This window comes from Sorex fumeus, unplaced genomic scaffold, assembly GCF_029834395.1.
Source record: "Sorex fumeus unplaced genomic scaffold, SorFum_2.1 ptg000006l, whole genome shotgun sequence".
Classification (NCBI taxonomy): Eukaryota; Metazoa; Chordata; class Mammalia; order Eulipotyphla; family Soricidae; genus Sorex; species Sorex fumeus.
Window position 1 is genome coordinate 15,956,981 of NW_026606063.1, and position 18,440 is coordinate 15,975,420.

Consider the following 18,440-nt stretch of genomic DNA (forward strand, 5'->3'; position numbering starts at 1 on the left):
CAGTCATTATGAGGGTGTAATATAGGATATTTCATGGGATAAAAAAAAAACTCTTGGTACCAAGCAACAACAAATCTATGTTCTGGTCCCAAGTTGGACAGAACACTCTAGAGAGCTTCCCACCCGCCAAATTTGGACTATGAGCTTCTGTTTCTTTGCTTGTATTGTTAAATGAGGCACATCCCTGGGCTATAATGTAGAGTGTGAAGACAGAACAATGGACAGACCTGTGGGCCAGAGTGCAGTGTTATCATGAGTCTAGAGACCATGAATCAATCCCAGAGAACATTACAGAAGATGAATAGTCAAGAGTGACCTGAATGAGACAGTAAGAAGGAGGGTATCAGGGAAGAAACAGTAGAAGAGGGGGTGCTCTGGACTCTATCTGTGGACTTAGATTTGGGAAGAGAGCTCCAATATGGAAATACCCACTTTGGGTTTCTTTACACGAAAACAATGGTACCATCTGGGGAATAGTGCCCTAAACTGAGAAAGAGTGTGGAAGAGCCTAAGACCACTGTGGGTACTGAAGCAGGCTAGAGTCTGTCTTGCAGTCTCCCCAACCCTGTCTTCATGTGTTTGGGGGTGGGGGATATTTATCCAATAGAAAACTACAAACAATGATAGCGGCTTATTTTCTAAGAGTTAAGTGCTAAACATATGCCTAAGGGATTCTAATTATTATTAATACTATTATTATTATTATTAATTTTGCCATTCCTAACTATGCTGGGGGCTTACTCCTGGTTCTGTGCTCAGGTATTACTACTGACTGGCTCGGGATACCATATGGAGTGCTGGAGATCAACGCAGGTCAGCCTCATGTAAGTGCCTTATCTTCTGTACTATCTCTGCAGCCCTATGGACACCTAATTTTAAGAGAAGAAATAAAAGGTCAGGAAAAGAAAGCAAAACACCACTACCACCACCAACAACAACAACAATAACAAAACCAAAAAGAACAAACATCATTGATAAAGAATCTGGAAGAATCATGGCCTAAATCTAAAGCCAAAGAGGGGGTCAAAAGACCAGGGTTATTGTAGTGTGGGTCACCATCTATACAAGCTATTGTGCTCTGTGACACTCTGGTCTTATTCTTGCTCCCTGCCAGAAGAGAGCAACCTTTGAGTGGGCTTGTACACCTGACCTGCTCTCAACACACTGCTGCCAGTGCACCAGTGCAGACTCATTCTGAGAGTCCCTCTAACTCTTCATGCTTTAGGAATATCAAGGCCTAATAGAAACACTAATTTCATAATGTTTAATTCTTCCTCTAACTGCATTTAGCTGTGGATGATACAAAAAAAACTTAAAACCTTGTGGACCATATACATGAGAGCCAAAGGAAGGAGTGAACGACCTCATTTATCAACCCAGTTGTATGCATGCCCCTGTCTCATGCACTCACCATCTGAGCCTTATGGCCTCCTGGTTCTGGGAGCCTTCCAGAAGGTTCTCTGCAGAACACCGGCAGGCACCCATTACATTATGTATCTGCTCTGCACTCAGGCAAGAAACCATTATGTTCACGCTTCGTTATTGACATCCTGACATTTGTCACCTCCTTTCATAGCAGTTAAATCTTGCTTTATCTGTAAATGTCACCATGTCATTTATTCATGAAAGGGGTCACATTCCTGAAATAGCAAGCTTCAGTTTAAAAGGAGAGCTTGGCTTTATTCGCAGTGGGTAATCCTCAAACAAACTTTACTGCTGATAAATGCTTTTTTATTGGAGTTTGTTGGCCTTAAATGACATCCTCAAATGTAGAATGCATTTCTCTGTTTGTGGAAATAAAATCTAAATGTTGAACAAGACAGAAGATGGTTAAGATTAGAAAAAGGGAAGATTTTCTGTTGCCACCATATGTAGTAAGTTGGATGTAAACAGATTTGAATGTATTGAGAGTAAACCCTGATTTTAATAAGATTGTTATGCTCTGGAAGCATGCCTATGGCCTATTTGAATCATTCATGCTGCAGAAAACTCACCAAGATGCGTTTTTTAGAAATCTTCATTGAGTGAGCCCTTAGCTAGGGACATTAGCAGGGAAAGTTGAACAAATAGGATGTGCTCAATATCCTACACTCAGGTCCTAGGAACACTGGTTGGGAAAACGATTAACTCATCTCTGGAGAATATATGTCAGTAATCAGAAAGGTCTTTTTCTTTAGAAAGCTTGCTCCAAGTTCACTATAACTTAAGGTAACCCTATAATTGGTCATCCAAACTCAGACACTTTTATGAGATTATAAATTGATTGAAAACAATCACAAACAGACAAAGCAGATCATAGGGCTACCTAAACTTTTTGGCTTTATCAGCTATTCCATTGAGGAGGTTTATGTCCACCAGTGATAATGTTCTATGCCCAGGAATAATCCTCCCTCCTGCGGCTATGAGCCTTGAATTCATTTCTCTAACCCACTAGTTCTAAAAGTTGGTCTTAGGAACAGAAATGAACTGAAGCAGTTCAGAATGCTGGCCCTTGGTTTCTTAAATATTCTCAATCGGAAATCCCAAGAATGTGACTTACCCACCTTCCAGAAGCCTTACGCCTAGTACATTAAAATTCTGGGGGGAGAGGGTGTGGCATAGAAAAAATGCAGATAACATGCAGATGAAAGCTAAACTGAAAATAGGTCCTCCATCATAGACCAATATGAAGGTCATAATGCTCCCTACCCCAAGCCTTTCAGTACCAGCCAGAGCCCCGTGCTCAGGACAGGGATATGACCACTTCAGACCCACCAGGTTCAAGCTGCACACACAGGCTCCCCCATCTCACGATACTTGGAAGATAAGGAAACAGATGATATCGAGGTCATCAGGAAAGGTGATGGAATGCAATTAGAACTGCTGGCTGTTCAAAGTAAAAAAAAAAAAAAGGCCAGGAAGGAAGATTTCCCCAGGCACTAATGAGATCCTTTGAGAAGCTCCGAATGTCACAGACCACAGTTGAAGCTGAATTCCTGTTTGTAAGCTCAAGCCAGGGTCATGGTCCTATGGCTATCGCTGCTGCAGATAATGTCCTCATTAGTTCACCCCAGTTCTCACTGCTGTGCAGTGGTAGAATGCCTTCATCCTGCTGACGGCTGCTGAGAGGGGCCAAGAGGGGCAAGCAAATCAAGGAACTAGGAGAAGCCTAGACTAAGAGCATATTCTACTTGTATGGAGCCCTTGTGCATTTTCTCCCTCAGTTCAGTCGAAAGTGGACTGATCCCCAGGCCCAGACAAGGACTCGGAGTCAGCCTCCCTGACCTCTGTCTCCAGGAGGGACACCTAGAACCCGGTTCTACCGAAAGCATCTGCTTGAACAACACCTGCCAGAACTGCATGGAATATCATATAGGTGAAGTCAGCTGGGAAGGAGTCCCAGACAGGTTAGTGGCCAGGGTTGAGTACAGTTGCCAGAAGAAATTTTCACAGAAGCAGGAAAAATTGACCCAGTACTCGGGTACCTGCTAGGAGTCCACACCTTGTAAGAGTCAGCATGACAGGACTTTCCTATATGTCATTCTGCACATCCTCAACTGGGAGCCCCTGTGTGATGTTCAAATATTCCTGTCCCCAGGTGCCCTTTCTCATTTAACCTGACAAATTCATCATCACACCCTCTGATCTGCTCACAGACTGTTTTGCTGAGGCCTAAGATAAGGAAAGAGTCCCAATTAAAGTTTCAGACTAGTGTTAACAAATACTAGGCTAGATCTTCCAAACTACCTAGAAATTTCTGTTGTTTCCTCCTGTGAAATGCTGACAAAAGCGACAGTTGTTTAAAACAGGGCTGGAGAGGACATCCAAACAAACCACTTAACTGTCTTGTTAAAACTGAGGCAGACCTTTGGACATGGCACGATGGCAATTGTTCTACAAAGAGTTGTTTGACAAGTCAGTGAGGACAAGACCATGCTGTGAAAGTAAGGATCAAAGTAAGCCTTTACTTCCTTATACCTTACAACCTCTCCCCCTGACCATGGTGCTTTGTGACTGCTTCACATAGACAATCACTTCATCATTTTTCTTTCTTTTTTTTTTCTTTTTGGGTCATACCCGGCAATACTCAAGGATTACTCATAGCTCTGCACTCAGGAATCACTCCTGGCAGTGCTCGGAGGACCATATGGGATGCTGGGAATCAAACCCAGGTCAGTCACTTGCAAGGCAAACACCCTACCTGCTGTGTTATCATTCCAGCCCCTCATGATTTTTTTCTTTCAATCTCTCTAAAACTCCCCTGCCTCTGTTCCTCTTCATTTACATTATTTGGATTCCTACCTGAATCTGTGTTCCCCAGACACCAATCCTTTTATCTCAAATGCAGCTGCTTCGATTTACTTTCTCCCTGGCCCCTGAGGTTTGAGGCTGACACACCCACTCGCCTACCCTCTGCGGCCTTGGTAGCCCTGCCTAGCATGGGGGACTGTGGGAGGAGAGAGCCAGGATGCCTTCCTGCTGCTCTGCTGGAAGTTGCAGACTAACTGAGAAGACAGAACAGATGTCCGTGGGATTCAAGAGAAGCGCAAATCTGTACGAGTCAACCCGTCTGACAGCAGTTCTTTTCAGCTTCCGAAGAATTAGTTCTGTGACTTATTTGGACAAATCCTTTAACCTCCCTGGGCCTCAGTTACCTAATAAATGGCGAGATTACTGACCTATCAGAGCGCCTAGAAAACTGATTGAAACAGGATATGTCAGGCACCCTCGAAGGGTTTACTTCACGGCAGAGAGACTGTTGGGCTATTCCTGCTGCTTGTATAAATGTGGTCTTCCGCTCCCAGTTGCAAGCAGGATTTTACTAACTGCAAACTGGCTCATCCTCTGACTTGTCTTGTGCCTGCGAGAGAGTAGATTAACCTCCAAATGCCTCAGGTTCCTCATCTGTGGACGGTAATTGCTGTCCCTCCAGCCACCAAGCTTCAGCTATCGTCCAAAGAAAAGCAGAAGGCACGTTTTAGACTGTCTGGGAGCTGGCTGGGAGACCGTCTCCAGGAGGGGTGGGGTGGGGTTCTATTATGACCGTTGGGATTGAAAAGACAGCTCTATTTTCTACTCTGTCTTTCTGTTAAATTGAACTCCAGTCCTGGAAATTAATATCCCCACTGCATTTTAGTGAGGTGGCTCTATTTTTACAAGTGCCGCAGAAGCGAGCCCTAATCTGTAACGCTCTGACCTTTCACTATGCTTTGCACCGGGGGATCATAATTCAGGGCCAGCCTCGGCTTTGGAAACCTCGATAGGCCTTTTATGACACGAGTGCTATTGAATATTCTATAAAATCTCCTTGGAAAACTGGCCCACATTTCTTTATAATCTCCTCAGACTGTTTCTGAAGTCTCTCTATAGATTTTTTTACTCTGAAAATCCATAGTGTTTCTTAATAAGGATCTGGGCCTCTCGTAAGGGATTGTGGAGAGGATAAGGCTGGATTGGGTCCCCAGGGGAGGCTGAGGTCGGGCAACAGAAGCCATTCTGTTACCATTAAGCCCTTGGATGAGGATTCTGAGCTTAGGAGCCTGTCAGCAGGATGCAATCACTTCCAGTGGAGGAAAAAGAAGGAAGGAATTTAGAATGTTAAGCCATGTCACCCGTTTGCTCCTTTGGATTCCAAGTTCTCTGAAACTTGAGAAGGAGACGGTCAGTGTATAAAAACCCACATGTGTGGGGCCTTCTCAGATACCTTCAACTGGCTCTTGCTCTTGCTCTTGGTTTGACACCCTTTGAAGCAAGTGGCGCCCCCACTTCTACATTTGAAGTATAATGTGACGAGGTATGATGAACAGTTACAGAAAAGAATGTGAAAGGGCAATTGGGTTAGTTCCCGCTGGTTGTAACTTTGACCAAAAAGAAATAGAAATGGACAGATCAACAGACTTTTCTCTTTTATGTGAATTACTTTATTATATTCCTTGCAATCCTTCCCAAGAAAGCACACGGGCCAAGTAAACACTCAGTGGAGAGCTCAAGGATGTCTCTGCAGTGCTTATCATAAAATTCTGGCTGACCCCAAAATGCAGAGCAGTGTCTGATGAGGCATCCCTCCTTGTCTCCTTTCCCCTTGCTCACTTTCTTTCTCATGCATCCTGGACTTGGACTTCCATAATAAAATGCTGGTACTATGACTGTTGTCAAAGACATGACTTTCACAAGACTTCCACCTGGTCTAAAGGACACCTAGTCCTGCCCGCAGATACTGAAAGGTGATCAGGTATAACCCTTTAACTACATTCAATACTCTGTCCTTGTCCAGAGTGATCATTTCCAACTATTATTGCCCAAGTGGCAGGAAGGAAACTGGGGACATTGGTAGTGGGAAATATACACGGGTGAAGGGAAGGGTGTTGGAATACTATATGACTAAAACCAAATCATGAACAACTTTGTAACTGTGCAATCTCACTGATTAAAAAAAAAAGTATACCTAGTTATGCTACAAAGAACCCAAATAAGTCATGATAGGCCTCATCAGAGACAAAAGATAGCTCTGAGAACAGTTTCAGTGTGAGTTATCTCTAACCCACACTGGTCTAGGACACAGTTTGGCATATGGTAGGTATTCCTTCTGGAGTCTAACTATATTATGTTGAATCAGGTACACAGATAATAATGAAATAAACCTGACATTCTCCTTTCCACTAAATATACTCTAATTTTCTTGAGGTGGTGACTCTTGTTAGCCCTCCTGAGAAGCCCTGGAAAGGAATCAAGTATAACATACTCAGCTGGAAATTAGGGTTCTCGATAGGTAGGTCTTATTGGAGATGCATTCACACAGGTTGATGTATTAAGAGGAATTGACTCGCATGAGTCATGGGAGGCAAAGAAGTCCCATGATATGTTGTCTGCAAACTGGAAACCTGGGAAAGCTAGTGGTATAATTCAGTATGTGTCTGAAGCCCTAAAAACCACGAGAGCTAAAGGACTGAAGATTGATAACCAAGATGATGTAGTCAGACAGGGAAGAGGATAAATCCTCCCTTTGTTCGCCTTTTGTTGTAGTCAAAAAATGCCCACCCACAGTGGGTAATCTACCAATTCAAATGCTGATCTTATCCAGAAATTACTTTCACATTTACACCTAAAAGCAATGTTTTACCGGTGCTCCTAATGGTCTTGCCAAGCTGGTAAACAACATTTACCAATACATCACCTTTTATACTTTCAGAATTTTCAGGATTACTTCACAGAGAGTCATTCACCTCTTCTCGCGATAAGTCTCCAAAGCAGTAAAGATAGATTACACTTCCCATTTAACAGGCACGTAGCAGAAAAAACCAAAGCTTGCAGAAGAGATGTGATCCTGTGTCCAACCTCACTCCCAGGTTTCACCAGGTTCTTTCAAATGTACCATCTTAGCTAAAACAAAGAGTGATCCCAGGCAGCACTCTCTGAACACGTTTCCTTAAGACAAACCATGCAGTTATAACTCCCATCCTTCCCCCAAACATCTGCATCACCAAAGACAGAAAGATACAAGACCAGACAGGGAAAAAGAATAAAATAACTGTTTGTTTTGTCTTGTTTTGTGTGTTTGGGGGGAGCAAACCTGGCTATGCTTAGTGCTTACTCCTGACTGTGTTCAGGGATCACTTCTAGCTGTGCTTTAGGGGACCATATGTGGTACAGAGGCTAGAACCAGGGTTGGCTGTCAGACAACCAATTTGCTCTCGAGGGCCTGTAAGTACCTTTTAAAGAAAAAATTTAAACAAAAATATTAAGTAATTTTTTTAATGTTTGGTTATACTAACACTGTCCTCCCGTTGCTCATCAATTTGCTTGAGCAGGCCCAGTAACGTCTCTATTGTGAGACTTGTTGTTACTGTGTTTGGCATATCAAATACATCATGGGTAGCTTGCCAGGCTCTGCCATGTGGTCGAGATACTCTCAGTAGCTTGCCGGGCTCTCCAAGAGGGGCTGAGGAATCCAACTCAGGTCGGTCATGTGGGCCTTGTGCAAGGCAAACTCCCTACTCGCTGTGCTATCGCTCAAGACTACTAAAAAAGAATGGGTGAGAGTGGAGAGTAATCCAGGGCACAGGGGTATATAGGTTGATGTCTAATGTGATACACCCAAAGCCTACAGGTTTGATGCAATCATAGCATCTGACTTCAACAACAGCAACACCAATTACCAACAAAGCATTCTGATAAAACTGAGGCATTCTGATAATACTATGAGTGTTAGTGCCATTTTCAGGTGTGCATTCAGGAGGGAGAGACATGAAAAGATTGAACCCCAATGTTCTGGCTCTAAGGAGAAAACTGTGGAATTCTCTAAGCACTGCATGTCCTGCAATACCAGTGACCATATAGCACTTTCCTGAGGCTAGAGACAGTATTTGACTCTGGAGCCAATTACTTTCCATATATAAATCCTCAAATCTCATCTTCACCTCCTGGATTAGAAATGCCCCCCAGGAAGCCAAGGGCTGGAGTGAGGAGGGGTCCCACATTCTCTTCTGATTAGGAGCTGAGGGTGGCAGAGGGAAGAAGGACCAGAGCCCTGTTGAAAGCTCTGGTTATCTTGGAGATATGCAGAAAGGGGCACATGCTTTTTAAAAATTGTTTGAACGGAAACTAAGACTAGCCCACCTACACCGCAGGTTTCCTGCATTCTTGGGCATAAACTCTACTCCTTTATTTGCATCCTTCCAAGGCTCCCTGTCTTAACCAAGCATCTGCCTAAGAGAAGAAGAAGGGGCAGGACTTGGGTTCACTTTTGAGCTGCCTATTACAGCTCAAGATCTCCAAAATGGGCCCCAGGAGACTCACAAGGCCACAACCCAGGAAATCCTGAGCTCCCTCTTGTGTTCCCCTGAACATAATGCACTTTGGTAGATGAGTAACAAGCCTAGAAACACAAAGTAGAAGGAGAACAAGAAAGGGCAGATGAAACTTCATGGTGTTACTGACAAACTCATATCCCCTCCGCTAAGTGGTCAATGCAGTTCCATGCACTGGCTTTTGCTCACTTGATGTAATTCTTAAAAGAAACAAACAAACAAACAAACAAAAACCAACAACAACCAAAAGACACTCCTCTTGCAGCACAGACACAAATCTAGAAGCAAAGAAAGAGCTTATCCTGCTAAGGCAGACGACTACCACCTTCCTGTCACTGCAGTGGATGGAAAGGTGCATTTGAACATAAAAACACTTCAGACTGATGCCAGGATTAGCCTGGGAGGGCTGTTGTGCTGTGTGCGTGTGGGGAAGGAAGAACTAGCCAGACCCGTGCGAGACAGAAGTTGACTAGTGCCATTTCACACCTGAAGTTGTTGCTATTACAGCCCCAGGGGGACATGGACCCTCCAAAGACCAGAATTCAGACTTCTGGAGGGAACAAGCCACTTTACAGCTTCATTTGACAGATTGGAAAACAAGCTCGGGGAGACAGCAAAACTAAGAATAGAATCAAAACCTTCTCACTCCAGCTGAACGGTGTCCACCCACTTCTTTCCTGGGATGAGTCCTGCAAACGGAAATGGGGTATCAACTGCTGCCTTCAAAGGTGGGGCAGAAGCAAATGCTCTTCCAAAGAGTTCCAGAACGTATGCGCTTTTGCACGATGAGACTTTGGGGATCTAGAAACTACTTCTGTGGGACCCTTCCATGCCCCAGGTTACAGTCTCGGGGGTGGAGGAGAGAGGCAGGGAGTGAGTAGAAACCCAGCTGTGCATAAGGTAGGCAGCTGCCTCAGAAGCTAGTTAGCACTGGCTAGCAGTATATCTGTCTTGCCTGAGATTGGGCCTCCCATCTCGGGAGACCTAAAGAACTAAGAATCACGTATGGCCGGAGGCAGGGAAATCACCCGGCAAGCCTTGGGCATGCTACTGGATTTGGGCAGCTTCTCTGCTGAATTTTAATGAAGTAATTAAGCGCTAGATAATAGAGATGGGGCTCTGCTGAGCAACGCTCATGGACCTAACCTCTTTGATACGTTCCTGCACCAGGAAGCAACTCTATCACTAGATGACTTCATTAATATTCTGGCCAGCTTGCTGGCTCTTAAAGTGATCTATACCGAAGTTTATTAGTCTTCTAAATTACCTGCCGAGGTGTCCTGAAAGGAAAAGAAAAAAACACCTAGGAATTCTGGGACAAGAACAATGTCACAGAAAGTGCTGGAAGGAATGGGAAACGTTGGAGCTGCTCAGGCTGACTCCGTGAAACTCTTTTAGTTATGGAGAAGACAGTTACATTTCCCAACACTAATGTCCCCAGGATCCTTCCCATCAACCCCCATCCCTTGCCTAACTCTTAGGCAGGCACCTGTCTCTCTCTCTCCTCTCTCCTCTCTCTTATCTCTTCCCTCTCTCTCTCTCTCCCTCCCTCTTCTCTCTCCTCTTCTCCCTCTCCCTCTTCTCTCTCTCTCCTCTCCTCTCCTCTCCTCTCCTCTCCTCTCCTCTCCTCTCCTCTCCTCTCCTCTCCTCTCCTACCCTACCCTCTCCTTCTCTTCCCACCCCTCCCCTTCCCTTCCCTACCCTTCCCTCCCCTTCCCCCCCCCTCCTCTTGGGCATTGTGGTTTGCAATATTGTTACTGAAAGGTTATCAAGAATATCCCCTAGCTACTTTTAACCCTCAGATCTTGTCCAGCGAGATCATTCCCAGCTATTATTGTCATAGCAGTCTCTTCTCTATCTTACCTATCCTCAACCCCACATATGCTTGTGGTTAGATCTAACCATTGAGCAGTCCTCCTAACCCCCATTTTCTCTGGCCATGGATATTATTTTTTTACTATATATATATTTTTTTTTAACTGTATGACTGTTTGACTGAAATTCAATCATAAAAATGGCTTTGTAATGCTCTAAAAAAACTTCTTTAAAAATAAATAAAAAATAAGAAGACACAGTTAGGAGACCACTTTCATTTTGTTTCTTTAAACTTCATGGGTATTTCATTTTGTCATTTTGTTTTCTCAATGCTAGGGTTCAAACTCAGGGCCTCAGACATGCAAAACCTGTGTCTACCACTAAGCCATATCCCAGATCCATTACTTACATCTTGCATCTTCTTATCTGACTTTTTAAAAATTCACTTATTTTTACCTTTTACAATATTATTGTTTTATACTTGCACTTGGAGCATTTTGGTTTTTGTTTTTGCTTTTTTTATTTTTGTTATATTTATTTATTGAATCACTGTGGGAAAAGTTACATAGCTTTCAGGTTTAAGTCTTGGTCATACAATGATCAAACACCTTTCCCTTTGCCAGTACTTATTTTTCACCACCAAAAAACTCAATATACTCCCCCTCCCATCCCTCCCAATGCCTGTGAGGCAGATGGAGCATTTTGTAATATACTTTTTTAAACCTATACTATACTAATCACCAATATTATACATTTTATGAACACATTTTCCCAATGTAATTGCTTTATAAAAACTATGAGGAAACATTTACTGTGGCACACAAGTGACCCCGAGTCTGATAATTTAGAACAGTCACTTGGGTGGATATATGGACTACCAGACTATTTACCTGTTAATCCCATGACTGGAATTAAGCTAAAGAAATCTCACATTTAGGCTCTGATGACCCAAAGAGCTCTACACAGAGAAAGAGAATCTTCTATACTAGAATTGTCCCTTTGTCCCCATGAGTCAGGAACCAAAGAATATCTGACTTTCTTTGGAGGTCACCTGGCATGTTTTCTCCTTTCCCACTTGTCTTCTGGTTCCTCAAGGCCTATTCGAAATCTTAACTCTGACAGGGAATCTTCTGACCAATCACAGAAGCTTACATTTGGGACTTCACTTCAATTTACTCCAGTCATTCTCCTGAATCACCACTTTAAAGAATTCCAATTAACGAAGATTCAGTTTCTTGGTAGAAAAGTGTAATGGTGGTGAGATTTGGTGTTTGAATATTAAATGTAATCAAATATTGTGAATGATCAGATGGGCTGGTCACGTAATGAGATTTAAAGACGACCGTTGGACTAGAGCTGTTACTGATTGGATTCCACGGGATGTCAAGAGACCACGTGGCCAACCACCTACCAGATGGTCAGACTTCTTCGTCAAGATCATGAACAATCGGTTTGAGGCCCTTCATGTTCCCGGAGCGAACAGATGCCATTGGGCTACACTAGCACATGACAGGGACAAATGGAGACGTTACTGGCGCCCGCTCGAGCAAATCGACGACTAACGGGAAGTTAAGTGATTAAGTGATAAGTGAAATATTGTGAATTACTTTATATAATTAATTAATTTAAATTTAAAAAAAGAAGATTCCATTTCTGTTAGAATGTTTGTCTGGACAGGGAGCTTAAGTTTTCACAGGTGCAGTGTTAGAAATATGTTGCTATAAAAATGGCCTTGTTCTGAGCAGACTTGTTGACTTATGCAAGGTGTCAACACTTGGGGAGGGTGAGGAAGATATGAAGATATCTCTATATATTTCTTTGCAACTTCCTGAAAATTTGTGGCTAGTTTGGAATTTTAAAAAATTAAATCACTGCCATCTTTGTAAAGATGGTTATTTGCTAGATACTGCTTAAATACTTCTTTCATATTAAATCTCAGGTATTTGTTTTAGTCATTAACTCACAACCACCAGAGAGAACATGCACTTCAACTGTTCCCGTTCTATGGTGGAGGAGCGTAAGCACTGAGAGACTGTCTCTGGACCAGGTGACACAGATCACAGAAGGGAATGAGTAAGTATCTGGGTGGACTGAAACCTGAGCACACCTGTCTGGAAAGTGCTTTGCTCTTAGATGTCACTATTGGCAGAAGAAAGACAAAGTGAATGCCATCAATAATTTTTGTTTTCTTGTTTTTGTTTTATGTTTGGGGGGCCTTTGGGGCCATATTCAGATGTTAGTCCTGGCTCTGCACTCAGGAATTACTCTTGGAGGTACTTGGGAGAACCAGTTGGGATGTTGGGGGTCAAACCCGATAAGATGTGTTCAAAGAAAGTGCCCTACATGCTGTACTAGTTCTCTGGTCCCAACATGTCATCAATCTTAACATTGATCTCATTGTCACCCTGCTAACAAACAGCATTTTTACAGAATACTGCACCTTGGAGGATTTTTAAAAACTAGGTCTTGTAACAATCTGGTGATTTAAATTTTTTTTTTTTTTGCTTTTTGGGTCATACCCGACAATGCACAGGGATTACTCCTGGCTCTGCGCTCAGGAATTACCCCTGGCGGTGCTCAGGGGACCATATGGGATGCTGGGAATTGAACCCGGGTTGGCCGCGTGCAAGGCAAACGCCCTACCCGCTGTGCTATTGCTCCAGCCCCGGTTTAAAATTTTACTTCCTACAATTCCCAGATGAGAACTCACAGAACTTCTAACTCCCAGACCATCCCCCATCTTAGTCTTCTACCACCTATGTCCCCACCCTTTTACTGATTTCCTCTATTTGTAGGGACACAGTTGTTTTAAATTTTTATCTTTCATTCATTCAAATCAGTCTTTCTTTGAAAGCAATCTAGAAGTTCCATTTCTCTGAATACCAGGACATAAAAAGAGGATGTGGTGAAATTCAGTTACTCTTAAAAAACCATGCAAGCCCTGAGTCACCCCTGTCTCCTAATTTTTCATAGATAGAGCTTACACAAATCATTGTCTGCTTCTCTGTCTCATTTGAACACAGAGAAAGAAGAATCAAAGAGGCAGGAATCAAAGAGAGCAGATCTCACATTCTAGAGAAGAATTTAGGGCACTCTATAGGGGGAAAGAGGTGGAATGACGGGTAACATACAAAACTTTGCTCCCTAAAAGATGAATAGTCTAACACAAGTTTTTAGTTTATTTTATCATTGGCAAATCATTTTCTTTCCTGATAAGGCTTTTGCACTCCTCGTATTCACTTTAAAAATACAAATACTCTGAGAAGGATTACTTCTCAAGTCTATATGGAATCAGATTAGCAGGGATCAACTGACAGCCAGCTTTCACTAGGGTGAAATATCATAGTAGTGCCAGATATTTCTCCTTTTGAGAGGGGATGGATGAAAGAATGAAGAAAGGGAATGTAGGGAGAAAGGTATTCAATTACATAATTGAGTTGTTTCTAGAAAGGTAATACTATAGATTTATTATTTGGTTTGTCACCTAGCACTAAAATTTTAGAACTTTAATCCTGATGTAATAGCATCTGGCAGAGCCTGGCATGCTCCCCGTGGTGTATTTGATATGCCAAAAAAAAGTAACAATAACGGATCTCATTCCCCTGACCCTGAAAGAACCTTCAATATGGCACCGTTGGGAAGGATGAGTAAGGAGAGGCTGCTAAAATCTCAAGGCTGGAACGAATGGAGATGTTACTGGCGCCTGCTCGAGCAAATCTATGAACAATGGGATGACAGTGATACAGTGATACAGTGATAATAGCATCACATGTAGGCTATACAGGAAGACAATTAGTGATGAGAGTGGAATACCTTTGAGAAGGATTAATCAATGATAGGATTAGTATTCTTATAAGAAAAAAAAGTTTTATTGTCTTCTGTTTTTCACTATGTGAGAATATATACATTTACAAACAAGGATGAGAGCCTGAATTTGAATCTGACCATACTGGCACCTGATATTTCAATATCCACATCTGTAAGAAACAAATTCCAGTGTTTTAAGCCACCAACATTAGGAACCTGAGCATATACTTCTCTTTTAATGGGAGGTATTCAAAGTTTCAGAACAAAACTCATGAATGTATAATTATGTCATAGGAAAGAGGAAAAGAGTTAAAATCAATAATCCATCTTCCAGTCAGCAATAAATCATTTACTGTTTAAATTCCCCAAACCTCATAGGTCTCTGAAAGACCAAGTACCAAAGATCCGAGATAAAATCAACTCTCCAATCAGTTACACTTTCCTTCCATTATAGCCTAGCACAATAATAGGCCATTGTAACTAGGAAGTATCTGTAGACACAAAGGAAAACATTCTTTATTGTGATTCCTTGGCTTTATTCCAGAGTCCAGTAGAATATAAACCAGAATTCCAGGCAGCCTAGGTGCGAGACTAAGGTGAATAATCTTTCCAGCATACTTGCTAACCAGAATAGAATAATAGGGTCAATATCATGGGGTCTGGTTCCCTGTCAAACCCTCCACTAGTCTCAGAAGTCAAAATGTCCTATTCCTGACCATGGGTGGTCATTCAGTCTGTATGATAAATGCCTAACATTAATAACAGCCATATTCAGAGGATTAAGTGCCAAGTATCATCCAAAAATATTCTGTTTTAATATACTCTTCTGCTGGCTCTGTCAAATGGCAATGCTTAACCCATTTTTACAGAGGAGATCCCAAAAGGGAAGATACTTTTCTCAAAGTCAACTAGCAAGCGTTTAGCCAGGTTACAGAAGTAAACAGAAGAATGAGACAAATGTCATGAGATGAACTCTAAATCTGCTGTGTAACAACATGCAAATGATTAGTTCCAATTCTACTATCTTTGTTCTATCATTTATCAATTAACTTCATGAGAAATCTACATGACTGCACTGAAAAACAGGGAAGAGTTTTGTGCAGAATTGAGTATCCAGTGATCGAGACACAGGAGTCTGGGGCTTAAATTTCTTTGAATCTCACCTTATCTTTTACAGTACATTTTCAGAACAGTATGTCTGAGCCTGAAGGCAAGAAGTTAGGGGAGGAAAGCCTGTGGAAAAGGAAACAAATTCTCCCTTGGGTCTGGTTGTGTCCATATTCTTAGAGACTCAAAATTGCTTCCCCCAAGCCCCTTTTACCAGGTAGCTTTGTGACACAGAGAGGGCAGTCGACACTCTACTTATATAACAAATGTGCTCTGGCGCATATGATGATGTGGGAACACCTCTGGCATGACACAAAGGAAGGAGAACATTACCACTTTCCCAAACTACTCCAGAGAAGTGAGGTTGCCCCTGATCCCGAGTCTGAATGCATAGATTAGGTCAAGGTATCCTGAAGACCTCCATTCCACTCCATTCCTGCTGAGTCAGAGGAGGCCCCTCACCCGAGCCTTCTGAGTTCTTCTCCTCTGGAGACAACTTTGATGGCTTTCAGGAGCAAAACAGCTCTCCAAAGGCCTTTGAATATTCTTTTGAATGTCAAATCTGCAGATGCCACATTTTCACTGAATGTTGGAGATTGGCACTGGCTATTGATGGTGGCAAGTGAGATGACAAGTCTTCCTGAGAAGGACTGAGGAGCTCCTCGGGGGACAAGGAAAACAGAAAGAAAAGTAAGCTGGATTTTCAACCAGGTCAGGTCATGACTGTTTTTTTTTTTTTTATCATTTTTTTTATTAGTGAAACAACATGAAGTACACTTATAGACTAATAAATTTTTGTGCTTGGGTTTCAGTTATACAATGATCAAGTACCCATCCCTCCACCAGTGCCCATCCTCCCCCACCACGGGTCCTAGCATCCCTCCCACCCCCCATCCTCCCCCCCCACCCCCCCGTCCCACCCTGCCGCTGTGGCAGGGCATTCCTCCCTGTTCTCTCTCTCTTCTTTTGGGTACTGTGTTTTGCCAGAGAGGCATTGAGTGGCAGTCATGTTTGGTCTATAGACCACTTTTAGCATGTCTCTCCCACCCTGGGAGGGTCTTCACAACACCCTTTATTTGGTGCTCTCTTCTCTATCTGAGCTTCCTTCTCACCTAGCACATGTGACTGGCCTTCAAGTCATGGAGCTAAATTCCTGGTACTAATCTGAGCCCTTCCTGGGTGTTAGTCTCCCGTTTTGTTGCTTTATGTTCCCCAGATGAATGCAATCTTTCTGTGTCTATCCCGCTCTTTCTGACTCATTTCGCTTAACATGATACTTTCCATGTAGTACCACTTGTATGTAAATTTCATAACTTCATCTTTTCTAACAGCTACATAGTACTCCATTGTGTAAATGTACCAAAGCTTCTTTAACCAGTCATCTGTTCTCGGGCACTCAGGTTTTTTCCAGATTTTGGCTATTGTAAAGAGTGCTGCAATGAACAAACAATTGCAGATGTCACTTCGACTATACCTTTTAGCCTCTCTGGTATATATTCCCAGGAGTGCTATAGCTGGGTCAAATGGGAGATTGAATTCTAATTTTTTGAGAATCGTCCATACTGTTTTCCAAAAGGGTTGGACCAGCCGGCATTCCCACCAGCAGTGAAGAAGGGTCCCTTTCTCGCCACATCCGCGCCAGCACCTGTTGCTTTTGTTCTTGTGGATGTGGGCCAGTCTCTGTGGTGTGAAATGATATCTCATTGTTGTTTTGATCTGCATCTCTCTGATGATTAGTGATGTAGAGCATTTTCTCATGTGCCTTTTTGCCATTCGGATTTCTTCTTTGCGAAAGTTTCTATTCATTTCCTCGCCCCATTTTTTGATGGGGTTGGGTGATTTCTTCTTGTGTAGTTTAACCAGTACCTTGTATATCCTTGAAATCAACCCCTTGTCGGATGTGTATTTGGTGAATATTCTTTCCCATTCTGTAGGCTGTCTTTGTATTTTGGTCACTGTTTCTTTTGAGGTGCAGAAGCTTCTTAGTTTAAGATAGTCCCATTTGTCTATCTCTGTTTTCACTTGCTCGGCCAGTGGCGTGACGTCTTTGAAGACACCACTAACTTCAATATCGTGGAGAGTTTTGCCAACTTTGTCTTCAATAAACATTATGGATTCCGGTCTGATGTTGAGGTCATAAATCCATTTCGATCTTACTTTTGTGCATGGCAAAGGATGACGCCCTTTTTCTAATTCATTCTATATCCCACAGAACAGACACACATGGGAAAAGGAAGGGAGCTATGGAGCTCTTGCAAAATTCAATTCCATAGCAAAAAGTTGCAGTCCCAGTTCCTGGCACCCATTGTAACTGGGGGGAGAAAAAGGGACAGCCTAAATTCCCATGGACGTCTACATCAGGGTATATTATAGAAAAATATGTTACTGAGACCCAACAGGAATTGAGGTTATTTCTTCACAAAGTTATCGGCTCAGTCTATTTGACTCCGGAAAACAAAATAAGCATCAAAAACAGTTGATCCGAACTTCATGGAACAATGAACAGCTTTTTCTGTTGCACTCTGGCTGATATTCTACTAAATAAGTTTGAAAGAGAAAATCGTTGTGTCAGTCTTTTTTTTCATGCTGTTAACTTCTTAGGCTCTTGGAAGACTTGGTCGGCGAAGTACCCCTGCCCCAGGCTCATCTCCCATGCTCTCTGGAGCACAACTGGTGTCATGGCACATTGTCCCTGTCCCTTGATTTCTCCCCCTCAAGGAAAGGACATTTCAGTTTTGTGCATTCTTGATGATGGTAGGTTCATTAGGTTTGTTTAATAATAAATAGATAAGTTCCATTTACTCAGCAACTCATGAGTCCTCCTGCCACCCTCCCTTACAAATTTCAGAGATTGCTTCTGCCTTAAGTTTGGAAACTTAGAAGATATATAGCCTGGCACTGGGCTCAACTTTACTCCCAAGCAGA

General features: G+C 42.6%; 1 protein-coding gene across 1 annotated transcript in view; it reads right to left on the reverse strand.

The window, feature by feature from the left end:
• Positions 1-3,532: 3,532 nt before the first annotated feature.
• The window catches only part of TDRD15 (tudor domain containing 15), a 164,633-nt gene continuing 149,725 nt past the window's right edge, over positions 3,533-18,440 (reverse strand). The window contains 1 exon segment of the mRNA XM_056126250.1: positions 3,533-3,651. Coding sequence (XP_055982225.1) covers positions 3,533-3,651 — 119 coding nt within the window.